The sequence below is a fragment of the Chiloscyllium plagiosum genome, unplaced genomic scaffold (assembly GCF_037043375.1).
Source record: "Chiloscyllium plagiosum isolate Xiang-an unplaced genomic scaffold, Cpla_swu_hap1 HiC_scaffold_17, whole genome shotgun sequence".
In the NCBI taxonomy this organism is placed as follows: Eukaryota; Metazoa; Chordata; class Chondrichthyes; order Orectolobiformes; family Hemiscylliidae; genus Chiloscyllium; species Chiloscyllium plagiosum.
Window position 1 is genome coordinate 17,756,950 of NW_028270155.1, and position 22,265 is coordinate 17,779,214.

Sequence of the window (22,265 nt, forward strand, 5' to 3'; positions counted from 1 at the left end):
ACTATTGAATCCAGTGTGTTGGAGTTTTGAAATGAGATAGATGAAATAGATTGGATGCAAAAATTCCTTGGATTTTATGAAGTAAACAACACACAGACTGAGTTGGACTTCCTGGTCCTGCAATTGTAAACCATCTCTCCAGGTTAGGGCTGGAGGGAGTGGGGGGTTGTAGAGGGTGCAGGTGGGGAAAGGTGGGTGTAGAAAATGGGGAAAGGAGCGTGGGATTTGTCCCGACCTCAGTCTCCTGAAATGTATATTTTTCATTTACTTAACCTGGAATTCCTTGAGGTATCCAGTGTGCTGCTGTATCAGTGACTGTCTCTGCCGATGGTGCTGATACGTTTTTCAAACTGTGGCGCTTTGAATGGGTGGTCATGCACATGAGCTGACTAGTCTCAAAATACATTACAGGCAGTGTCATACATTTAAATCGTTAAAAGTAGCACAGTATCCTTTCATAGTCGAACTGTGCTGTGTAAATGCCTTTGAGCCTGTTTAATCCAAACAAGCAAACAATGAGAAAGGTTGCCAATTGTTTTCAGAAGTGCTTTTGTTCTAAGCCTAATCTAACTGACAAACTATGGAAATGACTTCTTGTGCAATGTAAGTATGATTTGGAGACAGCGTTCGGGAGCAAGTGAATCTTACTATTTTGTTGCAGTGCAAGATTCGGATCTCAGATCTTCTCAGTCGATTCCCAGAGCCCATCCTTTACGAGCTCTTTCTCATGTTCAATGATAGTCAAGGACTGCAAAAGGTCTGGCCCATCCCTATTCGCAATCTGAATCTCGACAGGAATGATATACGTAAGTCATGGTGCTTAATCACTTCCTGATATCCTCTTACCTTTGTACCAGGAACCCACTTTCAGGCATTTGGCTGCTTTCTGGATGACATTAGTTGAGGAGGGTGATGCTGACATAGTTATAATATCACTGAACAAACAGCTTAGAGGGCTTCAGTGATATGGGTTCAAATCATGCTGAGCAGGAAACTACCATTGATTGTTGTAAAAGTCCATCTGGTTGGCTCATGCCCATGAAGGAAGGAAATCTGCCATCCTTACCTGGCCTATGTGTGACTCCTGACTCACAATAAAGTGGTTAATTCTTAACTCCCTCTGAAATGTTCAAGCAAACCACTTAGTTAAAGGGCAACTAGGGATGGATAATAAATGCTGGTGTTGCCAGTGACACCCATGTCCTGGGAAGTAATTTAACAAAGTTCTTGGTGAGTCATCTCAGTCAGGAAGGACCATATGAAGCCTGCCAACAGCTATGCATTCATCAGACCATTCTGGGCAGTAGCAACTAATACTCAACTCAAAGGAAAGCACTGCCCTTGCTGGAAATCTGAAATAAAAACAGAACATGCTGGAGATCCTGTCAGTCCTGCTGAGTTTCTTCAGCATTTTCTGTTTTTTATAGCGACTCATAGTCTAAACATATAGTTCAAGAAAACCCATTGTTCTCTTGGATGGTGTTATGGGGACAATGAGTTTTAGTGAACTAAATGTCGAAAGTATCACCTGCTATAAAAACAAATTGCTGGAGCAAATCAGCAGGCGAGGTTTATAAAATCATAAGGGGCATGGAGAGGGTAAACAGGTCTTTTCGCTGGGGAGGGGGAGTCCAGAAATAGAGGGCATAGGTTTACGGTGAGGGGGAAAGATATAAAAGAGACCTAAGGGGCAACGTTTTCATGCAGAGGGTGGTACGGTGCATGGAATGAGCTGCCAGAGGAAGTGGTGGAGGCTGGTACAATTACAATATTTAAAAGGCATCTGGATGGATATATGAACAGGAAGAGTTTAGAGGGATATGGGCCAAGTGCTGGCAAATAGGACTAGATTAATTTAGGATATCTGGTCAGCATGGACGAGTTGGACCTAAGGGTCTGTTTCTATGCTGTACATCTCTATGATTCTAAGACCAGCAGGGTCTGAAGTTCCAGACCAGTAAAGAACGAGCACCTCATCACTGAACCAATAGCAAACTCCCTCAAAGACAACACATGACTTAAATGGACACTCAGCATGAACTGTGTGACAACACTGTCCATTACTAGGAAATTAATGATTACCCAAAGGGTGATTATCGCCATGGATCACATTGTGTGCTTTGTCTCCAAGTTTAAACATTCTGTAGGTGATGGGGCAAACCTCTGTGTACCTGTACCTGTCCTCAGTACAGCAGACATAAGTGATTCAGGAAGGGACGAGTATATATGAACTCTTCCTTATTTCCTATTATTTCCTATTGCAACCTGCTGAACAAGGTCAGCTGCAAGAGACACCTTATTTCTCCTCTAGACATGTCAGGGGCCCACTGAATAGGTAAACTGTACATCTCATTAGGAAAATGGCATGATTGTAATGAGGTCAGCCAGGTGGACCTCATAGAATGTGAGTTCCCCAATTGGGGCTGTTAATCTGGTCCAACCAGGGAGCCCTGGCTGACAGATAAAAACAGGAGTGTCAGATATCCTGTTTGCTCTGAGAGCTGGCTCAGAGGAACTGGTTCAGAGTCAAGGACTCTCCATGTGTGAACAAAGGGTGACTTGGTGACGGGATACCGGCCTCTGTGGAGTTATTTTGGAACATATGAAAGTAGCTCTGTGTGGAGGTGCTTGATGTATGATGCCAAAATAGATTGACTGGCATGTTACTGTATACCAGGATGGGGGAGGGATTGTGGTGAAGTGGGAATTCCAGAGTGGATCCTTGCTTTTGTAGTGGGCTAGTTGCTTCAGTTCTGGGAATGAACTGATTGTTCCTGGACAGATTAATGCAACTTTTTTTTAACTCCAACCGGTTGGTTTCCTTGTTGGATAAATTACAGTAACAGGGAGTCTAATTTATGAACATCTGACTTATGAATGGTCATACTTACTTACAAATGTGATCCCACACAAAGGCATAATTTCAAAAATCTGACATACAAACATTTTCTCATACTTACAAACGACTATTTTATATTGTTCTGTATCATGTTCTTAACCATGTATTCTGTTCGACTTGTGAATGGACTCAAGAACCTCCCCGTATATTCATCCAGTTATCGAGTGTATTCAACCTCACTGGCATTTATGGTCCATCCTGGATTGCATTGTCTTGATTCAGTCATTTCAGAAATATGGTTGAGAGTCTTATAGTGTTGGGCAGAGGCTGGGTTGGGTAACGATGGCAGAGTTTTTGGAAATTAATTGAACGAGTGGCTTTTACAACAATCTGCCAACTTGAGAGATCATTTTTACAAATTAGAATTATTTCTGAACTCTGTCAGAGCTTTCAACCTGGAAAAACATGGGTTAAATAAAAAAGGTGATACAGTTTAAAACCATATTGAAAGGAACTGAATGTTGGAGAGTGCTGGGACATCTCAGACCAACCTTGACAACTAATGCCATCTATAAAAGCCAATCAAATGGGAAAGGCACCACTGGAAAAAAGAATGATGAAGGAACCCTGTCAAACCGTGTAGAGTTTTATATGTTTGAATGGGGGCATTTCTCAATCTTTCAAACACCACGAAAGACCTCATCAATAGACAGCTCACCACCATCTTCTCAAAGGCAACTAGAGATGGGCAATAAATGTTGGCCCCATGAGTTAATGTTTTTAAAAAAAACTTGCTTGGTTACTAGCATTCTTCCCTCTACGTTGCAGACTTTAGACACAGAATGCAGGTAGACACTCAGTGCAGTACAATGGAAGTGCTGCACAGTCAAGCTACACTGTTGAACAGATGAGGTATGAGACCAAGGACCCTATCTTCTCACTTGGTAGATGCAAAAGAACCTGTGGCATTATTTCAAAAAAAAAGCAATGGAGTTATTCCCAGAGTCCCAGACTCCTTGATGATCATCAGAGAAGCAGGTTATCTGGTTATGGCTGTTTATGGGAGCTTGCTTTAGTGTAAATTGGCTGTCGTGCTGCCTGCGTTACGATAGTGTCAGTGACTGCACCCTTCAGAGGTATCGAATCGGTTGTGGGGGCACTTGGGGATTTCCTGAGGCTGTGCAAGGTGTTATCAAAATAGGAGCTTTCTTCTTGTTTGCAGGAGAATTCCGGAGATTCTTTTTGGTTGATGGTTTGACAGGGAGGAGAAGCAGCCTGAGTAACCCACCGAGCTCTGTCACCTTCGCGAAAGACATTGTACTAAGGTGAGAGAACAATCATGAAAGATTCCAGTGCAGAATCCTTTTGCCTGAGACTTTAGTTTGCTCTGTGCTTCAGTTTTCTGGACCTCCACAGTCTCAATCCCTTCTTCCCATCATGATGTGGTTGGTGAACCCATCCATGCCCTTAGTGTCCAACACAGTCCACAAGGTAGTCGCTATGTAGAGCAGCTGTAGTGTCATAGAAATCCTGGCAGGAATACAGGTGGTGGTCAATGCAGCCGATACAACTGAAGCAGAGATCGCCCAGTTATCGAATGTTGGGATGGTGAAGGTGTGCTCATGTGGGAAGGGACCTGTTTTAGACGGTGTTGGGGGTGTGTGAACTGTTTGAGTGGGATGTGTGACCTGTTTCTGGGGGTGGTGTGACATGTTTGGGGGGGGGGGGGGGGGAAGGTGACCTGTTTGTGGGAGAGGGTTGACCTGTTTATGGGAAGGTGACCTGTTTGTGGGGGGGTTGACCTGTTTAAGGGGGGGGGTGACCTGATTATGGTGGGGGTTACCTGTTTAATGGGGAGATGACCTGTTAGTGGGAGGGGGTTGACCTGTTTGAGAGGGGTGGGAGGGTGTATGACCTATTCGAGTTGGATGATGGGAGGGTGTAATCTGTTTGGCTGTGGGGGTTGGTTAGGGGCGATTGTCATCTTGTTGAGTGAGGGAGTGGAGTGGCCCATTTTGAGGTGCGGTCCAGTTTGGGGGAGATGGTTACGGGGGCCAGCCTGTTGAAGATGTCAGAATGCTGCTGCTGAGTGGATTTTATCTGAACCTTCATCCCAAGTTTCCAACTGCAATTCATACTGGACAATAAAAACTTCCCCAAAAGAATCATGTCTCCCACCTCCACATACAATCCCATACCCATCTCCTGTGAGGATAACCCACAGCCTCGTGACCAGATAGGTCAGTGAAAAATGAAGACTGGTTAAGAGCTGCACAGATTGCCCAGAACATGTGAAACCTGAACAAACCTGCCTCAGTACAGGCTTCCCACTTTGCTGTCCCTAACTCCCTATCTCCGGTTAATGCCTCCACAAGGTGCAATCGAACTGTGCCATCTTTAGCCTCGTGCTGCATTGATTTGGAGCCTTGTAAGACATAAAATATCGATGCTTTTATGGCAGTCCTAAACAGAAGTGTAACCTGGTGCCTGCTGCAAGAATGCAATTCGGTAATTCAAGGGTTATTGAATATGTCAACTCACCACAATTTCTTCAAGAGTACTACCCAAATATATGATTTCTAGCAACTAGAGGCAGAGAGAGAGAGAGAGAGAATGACTTTGGGATCAAAGGGTGTCCGACACTCTCAGGGTTCCTGTGACTAGCAATGATGTATCACTGTTTCTTTCATGTTACTCTCTCCCAGCACTGGGGACCTACTGTCACTACATGGACTGCAGCAATTCAAGAAGGCAGCTCATCACTACCATCTCCAGGGCAATTAAGAATAGGTGTGCATCTAACCAGCTATAGATTCAATTTAAAAATTAAATAAAACATGGTAACAGCCTTCCAACCTCCTGATGAAGGGCTTTTGCCCGAAACGTCGATTTTACTGCACCTTGGATGCTGCCTGAACTGCTGTGCTCTTCCACCACCACTAATCCAGAATCTGGTTTCCAGCATCTGCAGTCATTGTTTTTACCTCTATGTTGTGTGTGCCATGGTGTTCAAATATAGTGCATTATTGTTGATATTTGCTGTTTATTTTCTGTAGAGGGCGCTGCTGTCAACTTCATCCACAATTCTGCAAATGACCAATGTTCGGGAAAGGTTTATTTGAAAGCTGTAAAACTGTTTTGAAAAACTGTGCAGAGAAAAAATATGCAAACCACTTATAAAAGAGCTTGCAGCCAAAACGTTTCCTAACATCAACTTTTTTACCTGTTGTTTAAGGAGGATCAATGCTCAGTGCCAACATTTGCTGGGTTTCAGAGTTGGGCTCACCTGGTCTTTTGATAAATGTATTGGCTAGAGTAAAACCTACAGCTTTATCTTAATCAGCAGAACTATTTCACACTTGGGGCATTATTGTTTTGAAGGGATTTACTAAGTTTTCAAGTGAAAGGTTACTTTTTTCTGTAGATGAATAGCAAGTTTGATGTTGGTATTCCTATATAGGTTTAGTTTGAATATGAGACAGAGAGACAGGACATGCAGCCCAATCAGTTGATGCTAGCATTTACATTCAACTCGAGCCTTCTCCACTCATTCCCTACCTAACTTATTGTCATAGCCTTCTCTTGTGTACCTCAACCATTCACTATTGATGCTGTTAGCAGTTTTAGACTTTGTAACACATACCACAAATATATACCACAGACAATCAGGTTCTTGTGAGATGAATGTCTTGAAGTTAGTTTAGAAAACTAACTGTGGATAAGACTGCAATATCCCAGACTGGGTTATGTGCTTACTGATGTCATTTGGCATTTAAACGGGCATTGGATATGACTATGGAGGGTAGTGGGCTAGTGTGGGTTAGGTGGGCTTGGATCGGCGCAACATCGAGGGCCAAAGGGCCTGTACTGCGCTGTATTTTTCTATGTTCTATGTCACTGTATGTTACACACATATAGCTGACTGATTTCATGACACAGAGAGAGTGACTACATGTGAGGCAGGTTCCTCAATGTCATGTGACTGTCTCAGAGCTATGGGACTCAATGCCATGATGCAACAATCATGGCGGTAAATTCAACATTCTCACCACCTTCTGGGAAAACATTCCTTCTGAATTTTGTCTCGATGAACTAATATTGGTGACTTTTTGCTCTTCTCTCACATACTCACTGTGTCCACTTTCATTTTATTAAAGTCCTCTGCCTCTTTTCTTCAAGAGAAGGCAGACCCAGCCCATCGATCCATTTCTGATGGATATAACATCACATTTCTGGCATTATTCTTGAAGACCTTTCCTGTACCTTCTCCAGTGCCTTTTTATAATTGTACAGCCAGACCCTTTGAAGGTGGCTGCAGGTAATCTTGATCAAAGTATTAAATTGTGGAGTTTTGCTGATGTACCTGTCATTGTTGCAGTGGTTTTCTTTTAAATGGGAATATGATTTTGACAAGGCCTGAAGCCCTACCTGAGTCTGTCCATTGATTTTAATCCCTTATGCTTCATTGGACAGGAGCTACTTGCCGACTCGGAACCCAACCAGCGAGCCGCCATTTTTGCTCACCGTGCAGTATGCTCAAGTACGGGATCTCCACGCAGAGGCGCAAGTATGTTTTATTTTCATTTCAATGCAAAATGGCCCCAGCTTCATCCCCATAATTTATTTAGCAGAGGTAATATAATTAGATTAGTAATCCATATCCCCAGGCTAATGTCTGGGTATGTAGGTTCAAATTCCATCAAGTCGTGGTGAAGTTTGAACTCAATATGTAAAATAACATCTGGAGTACAAACTTAGTCTGCTGGACACCATTATCTTTGGGGAAGGAAATCTGCCTTCTTTAACTAGTCTTGCCTCCATGTTACTCCAGGAGAAACTGAGGGTTGCAGGTGCTGGAGTTCAGAGTTGAGCGAGTGGTGCTGGAAAAGCACAGCAGGTCAGGCTGCATCCGAGGAGCAGGAGAATCGATGTTTCAAGCATACGCTCTTCATCAGGAATCCTGCTCCTGCTCGTTGGCTGCTGCCTGACCTACATGTTACCCCAGACCCACAGCAATTAGGAAGGCGTAATAAAGACTGTCTTAACTAGTAATGCCCATGTTCCATGAGCAAGTTTAAAAAAAAACAATTGTAATATTGTTCTGTCTTGCAATTTTCACTGAAGGTTGTCTTTTTTAAACGCTGAGGACTGCAAGGAGAATAGATCAAGAGTTCATCAGTTCTGAAGTCCTGGCAAATGAGTAGGGGGTCAAAGTGATGAAGCATCTCCAGTGTCAGCACTGAGGGAGTGCTGCACAGTTGGAGTTGCCATCTTTCTGATAACCATCAGACTATCCATTAAATCAAATAATCTTGTGACTAATTGGAGGGGAGTTGTCACCAATGTCCTGGACAATAGGTTCCCATCATCACCATCGCTACAGCACATTATAAAGTCTTTATGACATTGCTGTCTGTGGCAGTTTGCTGCGTGAAATTCTCTGTTGTATTTCCTACACTCCACCAAGGATTACAGCTTAAAACCTACTTCATTGTCTACACAATAAGATGCCTTGAGTTTGTGAAATACAATACACAGCATCTAAAATGAAGAAGAAAGTTGAATCTTTATGTCATGTTTAAGAATAATATATTAATAGAGCATCTAATGAACCTATTAATTCCACAACAGTGCCTACAAATTTGAAGATTTCAAATGTAACCCCAGTATTTAATAAAGAAGGGGCAGAGAACATAGGGAGCTGCTGCTCTGCTAGACTGTCTCAGTAATGGGAAGAATAGTGGAATCTATTTATAAGGGATAGGATTATTTGAAGTTTTAAAATAATTATCAATTTGTGCAGAACTAACATGCAGTAATGACGGGAAAATCATGTTAAAGGTAAAGTCACCACAGTCCTGCACCGTCATCAGAGAGAGAGAGTGAGAGAGGCGACTGATGGTGATTTAACCAAAAGGTCACCACACCTCAGGCAAGGGCAGAGGTCGAAAAGGCAGGACCTTCATCATGACCTCAGCTGGTGTAAGAAATCAGCCTGCACTATGGGCATCATTCCGCATTGCAAACCAGCCATTCAGCCAACTGAGCTAACCTGACAGAATTGTTGGAGGAAACGCTCAGCAGGTCTGGCAGCATCTGTGAGGAGAAATCAGAGTTAACGTTTCAGGTCCGGTGACCCTTCCTCAGAACTGATGGTAGCTAGAAAAATGTTGGCTTATATGCAGAAGGTAGGGTGGGGGGAGGGGTTAAACAGTAGCTGATAAGTGAGAATAGAGCCCAGAGAGAGAGAAGAACAATTGGACAGACAAATGAGTGGATAACAATCTGGCTGGGATAGTGAATAACTGTTAATGGAGACTGTTGGTGGCTAACAATAGGTAGTGTGTAATGGCAGACTATGTGATAACAAGGCCTGGTGTGTGGGGTAGGGGGCCAGGACATGGGAGAGTTCAGGCCCTAAAAGTATTGAACTCGTTAATGAGTCCAGAGGGCTGCAGGGTCCCCAAGCAGAAAATGTGATGCTGTTCTTCCAGCTTGCGCTGAGCTTCACTGGAGCATTGCAGCAAGCCTGAAATAGAGATGTTGGCCAGGGAACAGGGTGGGATGTTAAAGCAGCAGGTAACTGGAAGCTCAGGGTCTTTGTTGCAGGCAGTACGTAGGTGTCCTGCAAAGTGGTCACCCAGTCTACGCTTCATTTCCCCAGTGTAGAGGAGACCACGTTGTGAGTAGTGAGTGCTGCTTCACCTGGAAGTTATGTTTGGGCCCTTAGATAGTGAGGTAAATGGTCAGGTGTTACACTTTCAGCAGTTGGAGGGGATTCCTGATTTCTCTTCACTGATGCTGCTAGACCTGCTGAGCTTTTCCAATAACTTCTGTTTATTTTCTGATTTACAGCATCCGCTATTCTTTCGGTTTTTATTTAGTTGGAAGGTCACACTAGCAGAGTTGACAGAGGGTAGCTAGTGCTTGTGGTGTATTTGCATACTCAGAAGACCTTTGATGAAGTCCCACATAGGAGGTTGGTAAATGAAGTTGACGTTCATGTGATTGGATAAATGAGTCTCACTTAAGGATCGGCTAAGCATCAGAAAGCAGAGAGTGAGAATAAATGGCTCATTCTCAGGTTGTTATGCTGTGATGGGTGGGGTTTCACAAGAATCAATGTTTGGGCCCCAGCTACTTTAATAATTTGGATGAGGGACCAAAGCTCAGTTGGATGGATGGCTGGTTTGTGATGCCAAGAGTTTGGGTTCAATTCCATGAAGGTCTGTTCTTCAACACCTCTCCTTTTGTTTTAAAGTGTGGTGACCCTCAGGTTAAACCACCACAGTTGACTCACTGTGATGAGAGAGTGGGACTGTGGTTACTGTATCTAAAAGGCTCTGTGGCACAGCAGTAGTATCCCCTAACTCTAGGTCAAGCGGCCAAGGTTCAAGTCCCACTGCTCCAGAGGTATATAATAATATCTATGAATAGGTTGAATAGAAAACATCTGTATTTGAGGCCAATTGCAGTATTTTCAAATTTAAAGATGATAGAAAACTTGGAGGGAAGTGAGTAGGATATAAAGAGATTTGAAGGAGATTTTGGAAGACTGAGTGAGTGAACAAGAGCATGGCAGAGGGAATATAATGTGGATACTCCTGAGATTATCCACTCTTGTCAGAGGAATGCAGGTGTAGAGTATTTCTTAAATGGTGAGAGATTGGAAAGTGTTGATGTTCCACTTTCAAAAGTCACTAAATGTTAGCATGCAGATGCAGCAAGTAATTTGGGAGGAAAATGGTATAATTGCTTTCATTGCAACAGGCTTTGAGTATAGGAGCAAAGGTGTCTTGCTTCAATTGTATAGAACACTGGTGAGACTGCACCTGGAGGATTGTGTGCAGTTCTGATCCCCTTGATGTTATGGACTGGACCAAACCCCCTCAAAATACTTCGAAGATAGTCTAGACCCTAAATTCTTTCTTATATAAAGTTACATTTAAGATGTTGCATTCCAGATGCAATTTGATTGGCCAAACTACTGGGTTTAAAGCAAAGCACACTTTATTCATGCACTACAGTTAAAATACCACAAAAGAAAGAAGGAACTGGCATAACTTTATTGGAAAACATAACAGAATAATGGATACAGTAGCTATTACTAATTAGCTTCCATTATAGTAACATCCCATGAACACACCCTGAGCAAAGGGCAAATTCTAAAAACAGATTGTCTCTCATGCAACCACAGGAGTAGGAAGAGAAACCCCAGCTTTTGGCTGTGACAGAGAGAGAGGGGAAAAAAAATAACTTCCATTTCTTCAAGACCCCAACAATAACTGCTGAAAACTAAAAACAGAAAATCCTGGTTCTGTAGAAGCCTGACTACACCCATTCAGGCTTCTTCTGTTGTTCCACAAAAAAAAACTGACAAACTGTTTAGTCTAGTGGCTCTGGTATACCACTCAGAAGCTCTGCCTTAAAACCTCTTAAAAAAAAAACAGGACAAAACAACCTCTTAAAGCCATAAATTTATCACATGATAAAAGGGAAAGATTCTTACTGCTGAGGGAGTGCAGCAGAGGTTCATCAAATGGGCGCCTGGGACAGTGGGACTATGCATGAGAAGTGGCTGATGACATTGGGACTTTATTGTCTAAAATATGGAAGAATAGAAACATAGAAAATTACAAAAAGAACCAACTAAGTAGATGCAGAAAGGGTATTTCCCCTGCTTGTGCGGTCTAAAACCCGGAATGTGAACCTCAGAATAAAAAAGCTAACCATTTAGGATTGAGATGAGGAGAAACCTTAACTCAGGTGATGGTGAATCATTAGAATTCTGTACCCCATTGGGTTGTGGAAGCTTGGTCATTAAGAAAATTCAAGATGGAGATTATTAGATTACTAATAACCCCAACAGTAATGGGGATTCCTTGGGAATATGGTGGAGGTTGATAATCAGCCACGATCACAAAGGTGGAGCAGGTATGAGGGACTGAATGGTCTGCTGCTGCTGCTATATTCCCCCAAATCTGACCCAAAGTCATTGCCACGTTACCTTCGAGATACTTCCCAATGATTCCTGATATCCATAGCAGTGACTTATGGAGCTAAGGTAGAACAGCAAGCAGCTTGCATTTATATCGCACCTTCAGTGTTCTAAACCATTCCACAAGGAGGAAATCTGAAATAGGTTGCTGGTCTGCTCAGCCTTCCATTGAGACTGCATTTGAGATGCTTCAATTTAGCTCAATGTCTCAATGTAGGGGAAAACCTTTCTATTTCTGTCACTCTTATTGAAATAATTGTTGATATGGACAGGGTCAAGTCTGACTGTGAGGCCTTCAGGGCTGAATAGTTTACTGGGTCTAACCACCCAGACTTTGATCTTCTGGTAGACATCAGAGCCTTCAGATTGAAGAGGGAGCACATTTTAAAAATAAACAGATAAAAAAATCAAGCCACTTCCATTGTGTCTCATTCTTGGATGAAGAAGTTAATTATGATTGAAACAGATTAGTAAATAATTCAATCATTTTGACGAAGTTCATATTCTCAGTGGTTCTGAAGAGACAGAGCAAGTGGGGTGAACAAAAGCAGCTACTTTTACATTAAATTACACAGAGTTGGCAGTGCAGAAATGGGCTGTCTGCCATGGTGTTTATGGTTCATGTGAACTATCTCCCTCCCCTCTTTATCTAACTTCACTAAGATGAACTTCTAAATCGTTTCTCCCTCATGCTTATCTCGTTTCTCCTTAAATGCATCCATGCTATTCACTTGAAGGCGGACCTTGTGCTAATGTGTTCCATATTCTCACTGGGTGGTGAGATTTCTCCTGAATCTTGCAGTGAGAAATTACAGGAGAACTGGGCTGCATTTCTTGTAGGAACTTGATTTGGCTCAGTTCACATCCTTGAAACTAGGTCACAATGCAATAAATTGTGATTTGAAAAGGGCTGAATAAGCTCCAAATAAATCAAAAAACATTTCTAGAAGATACTTGAGGCATTATATCTTTAGCTGTGGAGTGTTCTTGTGAATTGATGCCAGGAAAGAATTACTTCTGTAATGAATGTTGCCTTGGTTACCCAGTGTACCTGTAGGAACTGACAATGCCTTGTGAAAGATTCCTTATTTATCGTTTTATCCTCTAGGTGACATTTACTACACATTATGAAATGAACTATTTTGCACACAAGAGAGACACTGATGTAAGTATTATGATAAAGCCCACATTTTTTGCTAATTCCGTCCATTAATCTTATTGAAGGATAATTAGAACATGACACCGTTAACGCATCACAGACCCAGTAATCATCTCTTTGCCTTTCAGCCGTACTGTTTTTGCAGATAACTTCGGCGGAACACTTGCCGAATATTAAAGATAATTTTCAGCTGAGTGCTGGTGGGGACGCAGTGGGATAGTGGTAGCGTCACTAGACTAGCACTCCAGAAACATGGGCTCTGGGGACAGTAGTTCAAATCTCACTGTGGTAGCTGACAGACTTGAACTTCATAAAATTTGTATAATTAAAAAAGGAAAGGAGATCTCAGTAATGGTGACTATGCATTGTCATTGAAAACCTATTGTTTTGGCTGGTTGATATGGGACAGTCTTATTTCCTCTTAAATATGTCTGCCATTGAGGTACATTTGAACAGCAACATTTATTTACAGGTTAATGTCTCCTTTATAAGGTCTCTCAGTTATACAAGGTTCGATCATGACTATATCAGGTTCATGCTGGTCAATTATTGTCCCCACATTCATCTGGTTTATTATTGGAGAAGAAAATCTGCCATCCTAACCTGGTTGGGTGTACATATGATTCCAGCTTCACAACAATGGCACTGACTCTTGCTGTCTAGGGCAACTAAGGATGGGCAACCAATGTCGGCCTTGCCGAGTGTCTGCAGACAATGGAAGGATGATTTTCTTTTTAATTGTAAAAGTTTTAAAGTAAAACATTCTTTATCTGGCAGGGCCCATGTTAATAAAGACTCTGCGGTTTTACAAGAATAGAGCAAACACTCTCTAAGTGTTATTATGGTCCTGATGTATTAACGCATTTCCGCCCCAGGAAACAGACTCTGGGCTTTGACAGTCGCCAAGTGTGGGTCTCAGGGTCTAGTATTTTGAAGGTAATCCAGAGTCTGAGAGGTAGCAGAGGGGGAATTCTGAAAACAATGGGGACAGGCTCTGAGATGTCAGGGCATTAGACAAAGAAGTCTTGACATCTGGGATTTTGCTTCTTTTGGCTTTAAACTATGGAATACCTTCCCTGATCCCCTCAACCACTTTCTTTCCTCCTCTAGGGTGCTTTTCGAATCCCATGGTATAGTGCAGTATATAAGTTGACCCTGCGTGTAAGATGAAACGTGCTCCCTCTAAGCTGCAAGGCAGCCAGAAGGTTCCGCACACACTGATTGGCATTCTGAGGAAAAGTTTTTGTTTCTGGAAGGTACTGCCATACACGGTTCTCTGAACTGCAGGCAGTGGCAGGAAATATTAGGGGGAGCTTTGAAGGTGACCCCATTCAATACCAAAGTGCACTGTTAGGTCTTTACTCAGTTTATAATGTGAGAGCCCCAACCCTCACCTCCTGCTCTTTTCTACTAATAATTTGTCCTGGCTGCTTCAATTTTACTAGCTTCAAATTTTTTTTATTAAATCTGGAAATCAAGTGTGATTATACGAATTAATTCATGGGGAAACATCATCAAGGTTTATAGTTGTATGAAAGATAAAGGTTTATGTTTAAAAGCATCATGTATTGTAATATCTATTTACTGAGATGTCTGTTGTATCTGAGAATTGTACCTCATACTTGTACCTAAGATGTCACCATAAGAAGGCATATATTGTAAGCGCTGTTCATTGTACTCCTACAATGGAGTACACATGACAATAAAAGGGTATTGTATTGTATATTGAAACAATGTGGACAATTTACAAAAAAATTATGCAGGTAAAATTTTTCAGATCAGGATGTTCATGTAAAACACTTGGGAAAATGTTTCCTACAAAACTACACTGTAAACAGGGCTCTACAGGCAGAGGTGTGTGCACATTGTACCAAAACAACACTGGGGACTGCTGTAAAATAGAACGTAGAAATGTACAGCACAGAATAGGCCCTTTGGCCCACGACGTTGTGCCAAGATTTAATGCTAATGTAAAACATAGTAACAACCTACGCACCCCTCAATTCACTGCTGTCCATGTGCATATCCAGCAGTCACTTAAATGTCCCCAATGACTCTACTTCCACCACCACCGCTGGTAACGCATTCCATGCATTCACAACTCTCTGTGGTAAAAAACCTACCTCTGACGTCTCCTTTATACCTTCCTCCTAATATCTTCAAACTATGACTTCTCGTACCAGTCAATCCTGCCCTGGGGAAAAGTAACCTGCAGAGATTTTGCAATTTGCTGAAATTTGAGCCAGGGACACTAAAGGGCCACTGAAGTTGAATAAACAAATAGTTTTTATATTTACAGAGTGTGCAGGATTTTGATTGACCTTAAAGCAGCACTGTAACTTTTTAATGGAGTTCTACATTGACCAATTAGGGAAGTACAGATTAACATGTTTTCCTTTTGGTAAATTATAATAGGGAGGAAAAAGACACTAACATTTGCAATACCATTTAACACATGTTCAATATATTTCTTGTTAATTACTTCATTGGATTTGGACATCATTGGCTGGACTAGCATTTCCTGCCCATCCCTAACTGCCCAGTTAAGAGTCAGACACATTGCTGTTGGTCTGGAGTCACTTGGAGGCTAGACCAGTTAATAATGGGAGATTTCCCCCCCCGGGTGAAAGTGATTGGTTTCGGTACAAACGTCATTTGCAACAGGACAAACTGGATTTATCAAGTGAAAGACTGAAAATATTCATCATAGAATCCCTACAGTGTGAAAACAGGCCTTTCAGCCCATCAAGTCCACACCGACCCTCTGAAGAGAAACCACCCAAACCCATTACTCAACATTTACCCCTGACTAATGCACCTAACCTACACATCCCTGAACACTGTGGGCAATTTAGCATGGCCAATTCACCTAATCTGCATATCTTTGGATTCTGGGAGGAAACCCATGCAGAATGTGCAAACTCCATACAGACAGTCGCCCAAGGCTGGAATTGAACCTGGTTCCCTAGTGCTGTGAGATAGCAGTGCTTACCACTGAGCCACCGTGCCACCCAAATTCCTTCTCTCCTGCCAGCTTTGCCAACATCCCCCATGAGTGGTGTATGTTTTTCCTGTCTCATCAAAGGGAGACAGGTTGAGTATTTACCTTCCTTATTGCTGCTTGACTTGACACATTTTAAATATAGTGTGTAAACTGATCCTTGTTTTTGGAAGGTATTATCGAAACTTCAGTGGTCAACTCATACTCCACAGTCCCTTTTTGACCATGCTTTTGTTAACCTGTCATAATATTTCCTTAGGCAGAAGTGGGTACTGCAGATACTGGAGATTAGAGTCAAGATTAGAGTAGTGCTGGAAAAGCACAACAGGTCAGGCAGCATCCAAGGAGCAGGAAAATCAATGTTTCGGGCAAAAGCCCTTCATCAGGAATAATATTTCTTTACCTGGCTCAATGTCAAATTTAGCTTGAAAACCACAGCTTGGAATACTTTCCAAAAGTGCTAGATAAATGCATATTGATGTTTGGGAGGAGGTGTGCATCAGAAGTATTCGAACGAATAACAAGATAGGCCATTCGGCCCTTCGAACCTGCTCCGCCATTCAGTAAGATCATGGCTGGTCTGACTTTAACCTACATCCCTACATATCCCTGATAATCTTTCAGCACCTGGGCAATCAAGAATTCATTTACCTCTGACTTTAAAAATACTGAAAGATTCTGCATCCAATGCCTTTTGAGGGAGAGAATTCCAAAGGCTCATAGTCTTCTGAGAGGAAAGAATGTTTCCTCCAGAGTTATTTAGGGAACAGATTCTAGGATCCGAGAGAACAGGGAATTACAAATGGGAATGGGAACTCTGGGAATATATGCTGAGTGTTTGTGATTTAGTTAGTTCATAATTGATCGTTTCTATTGATGAGTTATTCCAGGATCAGTGTAGTTCACGTTTCCTTCTTAATTTTCTCCCAGCAATTTTCCTTATTTCTGAGTGTACGTTCCCTGATTCCTCAGCTCTAAATTGCTGTGGTTTTACTTGTAACAATTTTAATAATGAAACATTGTGGGCAAATGATTGACAGTGAATATCTTGGCAACCATTGAAGAAGAACCTATACATTCACTGTAGTGCATAAGGTGAAACAGTAAATACATACATGAGGGAAGGAATAACTTTCCTCTGCTATAGTGGATACTTCAATGATTAAGGGTAAGGATTGCAGGCTTAGTCTAAGGTTCTGTAGATCTGTCCCTGATTTGAAAGCATGTCTCTCAGGGTTCTGCATTCAGCATTTCACCTCAACAAATGAATCATAGAATCCTGATAGCGTGGAAGCAGGTCATTCGGCCCATCACATCCACACTAACCCTCCGAAGAGCATCCCACGCAGACCCACCCCATTCTTAAAACCCTGCGTTTCCCACGGCTAATCCATCTAGCTTGCATATCCCTGGACCCCATGGGCAATTAAGCCTGGCCAATCCCTCTAAACTCCACTCCTTTGGACTGTCAGAGGCTAGGAACACCTAGAGGAAACTCATGCAGGCACAGGGAGTACGTGCCCGAGGCTGGAATTGAACCTGGGTCCCTGGCGCTGTGAGGCAGCAGTGCTAACCACTGAGCGACCGTGCTGCCCAAAAGGTTGATGGTAACCCCGGAGATTAGATAATGGCTCAGAGAATTAACAAGCAGACAGGGTTTTGGGTAATGTCAGTAAATAGACTTTAAAACTGCAAGATTATGTTGCAGCCTTGAACATGTGCCAAATGTCTGTTCAGAGTTATCTCTTTCAGGCGCTGTTCTTATCTTTGTGACTCCTGTAAACAAGTGTCAGTGTAACGCACGGATCTTTCCCTCTTTCATATTTGATGAAACCTGTCATTTTTGCTCTGGTCAAAGACCTTGGAATGTTTTGTGATGTTAGAGTCAGTGTAGGTCATTGCTGTTAGGGTGTTGAGTGGTTGATTTTAACTCTTTCCGCTTAATGGAAATGGAATAGGATTGCAACTAAAAATTAGAAGATTGACAAACTCCTTACCATTTACAAAATAAATGGAGTTTTACAGGCAAATGAGGCAGCCACCTCCTGGTGAGTTGGATGTGTCAGAGATTTATAAAAGGCAGCACCAATGCACCTATCGGACTCCAGTAGGATTTTAACCAGTCTCAGAGTAGAAGACGTGTCCATGCTCTACTACACGGTCTATAACTAGCCGTGAATATGGGAAAATCCTTTCAGGTAATCCTAGAGCTCTTCTTTGTGGGTCTGAGAAATGCTAGTGTGCTCCTTTAGTCTCACAAGGCTTTCCCTTTGCTCCAGACTACCCCGCCAACCTTTTTCTCCCAAAGATCCGCCAACCTCCACACCGCCGTCATTTACCTGGTCACTGTCCCCGGATGTCACTCCTGTCCTAGACGTGGTCTCCTGGTTTCAGGTGGGAGACCAATCCTGTGGGCTGGTTCCCTACAATAAAGTGCATCCCACTGAAATCCAGCCCCTTGCCAGGAACGAACGGTGCCATGTTACAAACATATGGATAAGGGACAGGAGTAGGCCACTCGGCCCTTCCAGATCTGCTTCACCCTTCAATAAGATCATGGCTGATCTGATTTTGACCTCAACTCTGGGATCCTTCACGCTCCTGACAATCTTTCAATATGGTAATCAAGAATCTATCTTACTCTGACTTAAATATATTCTGAAGATTTTGTAACCACTCACTGCCTTTTGAGGAAGGGAATTCCAAAGACTCACAATTTTGCCATCTCACTATGACTCTGAAGCCTTTTCCTTCTGCACTGATCTGCCTCTCTTCCACTGAAAACTCTGACTCCTTGCTGTGAAATTGTTTACTCCTTTGGTTCCTTACCCCAGTGTTGAGCTTCAACAATGATTTGAACGTGAAGAGGCTAATTGCAGCCAGACCCAACCACATTGATAATGAAGATCTGGATAATGGGTCAGGATGGTCTGTCACATTCCCAATCATCAGAAGGACTCTACTTTCTAAAAAAAACTTCTTCACAAGCAGTTTAGATTAGCTACTGTATTCCAGGAGAGAATTCTTCAGCTGAATTCTTTCACACATGTAACTATGTGTGAAATACAAGTAGCAAGTCCAGTCAAAATTAGCACTCAATTTACACACAGCAAGGTCTCACAAATGTAATAGTCTACTGTGGGTTTATCTCTCTATACATGCTGTGAGGTAGTTGAACAAAATGTTAAGTCCATAAGGCAATAAGTCTCTCTTAGCACGCTCAGGATTGCATAATAAGTACTGCCCAATTGTGAAATTATATTTAACAGTGGATGGTTTGCTTTGGGTTTTGTGTATACAGGGTGGTTGAGTACAATCTATACTCTCTTATCTGTATCTATCTTTTGCCTGAAACATCGATTTCCCTGCTCCTCAGATGCTGCTTGACCTGCTGTGCTTTTCCACCACCACTCTAATCTTGACTCTAATCTCCAGTATCTGCAGTACCCACTTCTGCCTACAATCTATACACTGCCTGTTACACATAACCAAAGGAACATGCTCTTTGATTCCAACTGGGATGTATGTCCAGGTATCAATCACAGCAGCATGGAAATTCACTCATTATGTTGCTCAATTATGTCGTAGGCAGACCATTTTTAATAACGACATGAACAATCAATTTAAGAAACAATAACAGAAATTGCTTGAAAATCTCAGCAGGTCTGGCAGCATCTGTGGAGCGAAATCAGAGTTAACATTAATTTGTACCTTTTTATCCGAGGTGTAAATCATGGTGATTGTTTGAATTTTGATATTTCTGCATTAGTCCTGATGAATGGAAGATGAAAAATCATTGACAAAAGTGTTCAAGTTCTGTACTATCAAGCACATGTTTGATAATAAAATGTATATTATTTAAGTTTATTATCCTATGAACCTGTTACCAACAATTTTTCATAAGTCTCCTGATTCTTTAAATTTGCCCTTAGCTCCTCTGACTTGCTGTATTTTATTTCACTGTGTAGATAGCCTTGGGTGTCCTTGGTTCTCTGGCTGTTTTCGTTGCTATGCTAGAGACAAGCAGCTGGAGACGGAGGAGCGGTTTAGAATTTATAGACGTGGTGGTAAGTACAGCCTTAAAGTTGCTGTATAGATGCATCTCTCCATTGATAAAGAAAAGACTTGCATTTATATAGAACCCTCATGATCTCAGCAATACCCAACCAACTTCGGGAAATGGAGAGGGCAGGTCATGTTGAGCAGTTCTCTGAGTAGACTGTCAGTCATTTGGCAGAATGCCTCATCTCCAGAACTTCCATTCAAGCACCAAGACATGGCTTGACTGGTGGTGAGAAGGGGTCTGCCTGTGAGATCCTTTATGCACACCCGGACTCTCTGCCCCACCGCACGCTACCCTCGAAGCGGCTGTGGAGGGGATGAGACTGTCACACAGCTCCTTCTGGAATGTGCCTACACAAAGGAAGGCTGGAGAGGAATGCAGTGGTGTTTGTCAAGGTTCGTCCCGAGCAGCTACATGACGTGGGACTCTGTGCTGTATGGCCTGTTCCCCGGGACGCACACTGAGATGAACATCAACTGTGCCTGGAAGATCATCAACTCGGTGAAAGGCATTCTTTGGTCTGCCCAAAACCTTTTGGTCTTCCAGCTGAAGGAGTTGACCCTGACTGAGTGTTACAGACTGGCACATTCCAAGGTCCAGGACTATGTGCTGAGGGACGCACTGAAGCCTGGGGCAGCTGCCACCAAGGCGGGGTGGGCAAAGACCACCGTGTGTGGTCTGCCTGTCGAAGAAGAACAGGGGGCACACTCAATAATTGGGCTCCGCTGACGCCTCAGCTAAACATCTGGATGGTCAACATACAGACCTATATATACAAATGATTCAGTCTGATCTGTGTATGTAAAGAAATGCAATGTACACAGATGAATGGCATCACCAATTGTATAGATATCAAAATATTTTTATGAATAAAGTTTATTTTTGAAATAAAGAAAAATACCCAACCAACTGACAAAAAATGAGGCACTTTCATTAGTGGGGTTATGGTTTTAATGTGGGGAAGGTAACAGCCAATTTTCACAAGACCCCTAAGCAGATAACAGTCACTGTGGTTCTGTTCGCCGAGCTGGAAGTTTTTGTTGCAAACGTTTCGTCCCCTGGCTAGGCGACATCATCAGTGCTTGGGAGCCTCCTGCGAAGCGCTTCTTTGATGTTTCCTCCGGTGTTCATAGTGGTCTGTCCCTGCCGCTTCCGGTTGTCAGTTTCAGCTGTCCGCTGTAGTGGTTGGTATATTGACCACTACAGCGGACAGCTGAAACTGACAACCAGAAGCAGCAGGGACAGACCACTATAAACACCGGAGGAAACATCAAAGAAGCGTTTCGCAGGAGGCTCCCAAGCACTGATGATGTCGCCTAGCCAGGGGACGAAACGTTTGCAACAAAACCTTCCAGCTCGGCGAATAGAACCACAGCACCCAATAGATAACAGTCACCCAACAACATTGCTTCTTTCTTTCATCTAACTTTTGGCCAACCCTCACACCCTCCCAACCCTTTCACTATGCTGCCTGAAAACCCTATGACCAAGAATGTTGACCCGCTATTCCCATCCTGCTTTTAAGCCAATAGCAATGACATACTTCCAAGTGTCTATGTGTTCAGTCTCTGCTCCTTGCATTGAGGTACATTCCACAAATCCTTGTTGTCCATTCCGTAGACAACGTTTTTCTGTCTGCCATCCATGGTTATTCACTAATTCCCTGCTTTCCAATTCTAGCTTTGCTGCTCTCCCTTTCTGAATTTAAGCTCAGCTATCCATCCCTCTCCCTCAACCCTCAGCCACAGCACTCGCAAACCTCCCCATGATGTTATAGATCCGGTCCTGTCATGTTGTCATGTGCAGGTTCCATCCCCTCAGAATCAGTCCCCATGCCGCTAAAATCTAACATCCTCCCTCATTCATCGCTTGTCCAGCATTCATCTGCACTGTCCTCTTATTCCTGGACTGACTTGCTGGTGGCACCAGAGTAATCCTGAGATGATGACCAGGACTCGCTAAAGTCTTTCCTGGCTCCATGAAATCTTCCCGCAAATAGCTCATCTCTCTTGTGTCATTGGTGCAGATATGACCCATGACCTCCCTCAGAGTGCTGCCTGTGCAGAAAGCTTGTAGAATGAAGACTTCTTCCATGCAGACACAGTCTGTATGTAAGGACCGATCCCAGGTTCCCCATGAGTGAGTGACACTCATGGGGAACACTGCTCGAGAAGTCTCAGGCTGAAGGGCTTTGATTCTATCGGT

The 22,265-nt window shown here is 42.8% G+C and overlaps 1 protein-coding gene across 5 annotated transcripts in view; it reads left to right on the top strand.

Moving 5' to 3' along the window:
• Nucleotides 1-22,265, top strand: part of LOC122558236 (meckelin-like) — a 143,106-nt gene that overhangs the window by 58,647 nt on the left and 62,194 nt on the right. For 4 of the 5 annotated variants that reach the window (XM_087995724.1, XM_087995723.1, XM_087995722.1 and 1 more), the window contains exons 12-16: nt 662-806; nt 4,062-4,164; nt 7,313-7,406; nt 12,946-13,002; nt 19,966-20,064. In XM_087995724.1, the coding sequence (XP_087851850.1) occupies nt 662-806; nt 4,062-4,164; nt 7,313-7,406; nt 12,946-13,002; nt 19,966-20,064 (498 nt within the window). The remainder of the gene's footprint in view (nt 1-661; nt 807-4,061; nt 4,165-7,312; nt 7,407-12,945; nt 13,003-19,965; nt 20,065-22,265) is intronic. The other variant, XM_087995721.1, reaches the window with a different exon arrangement.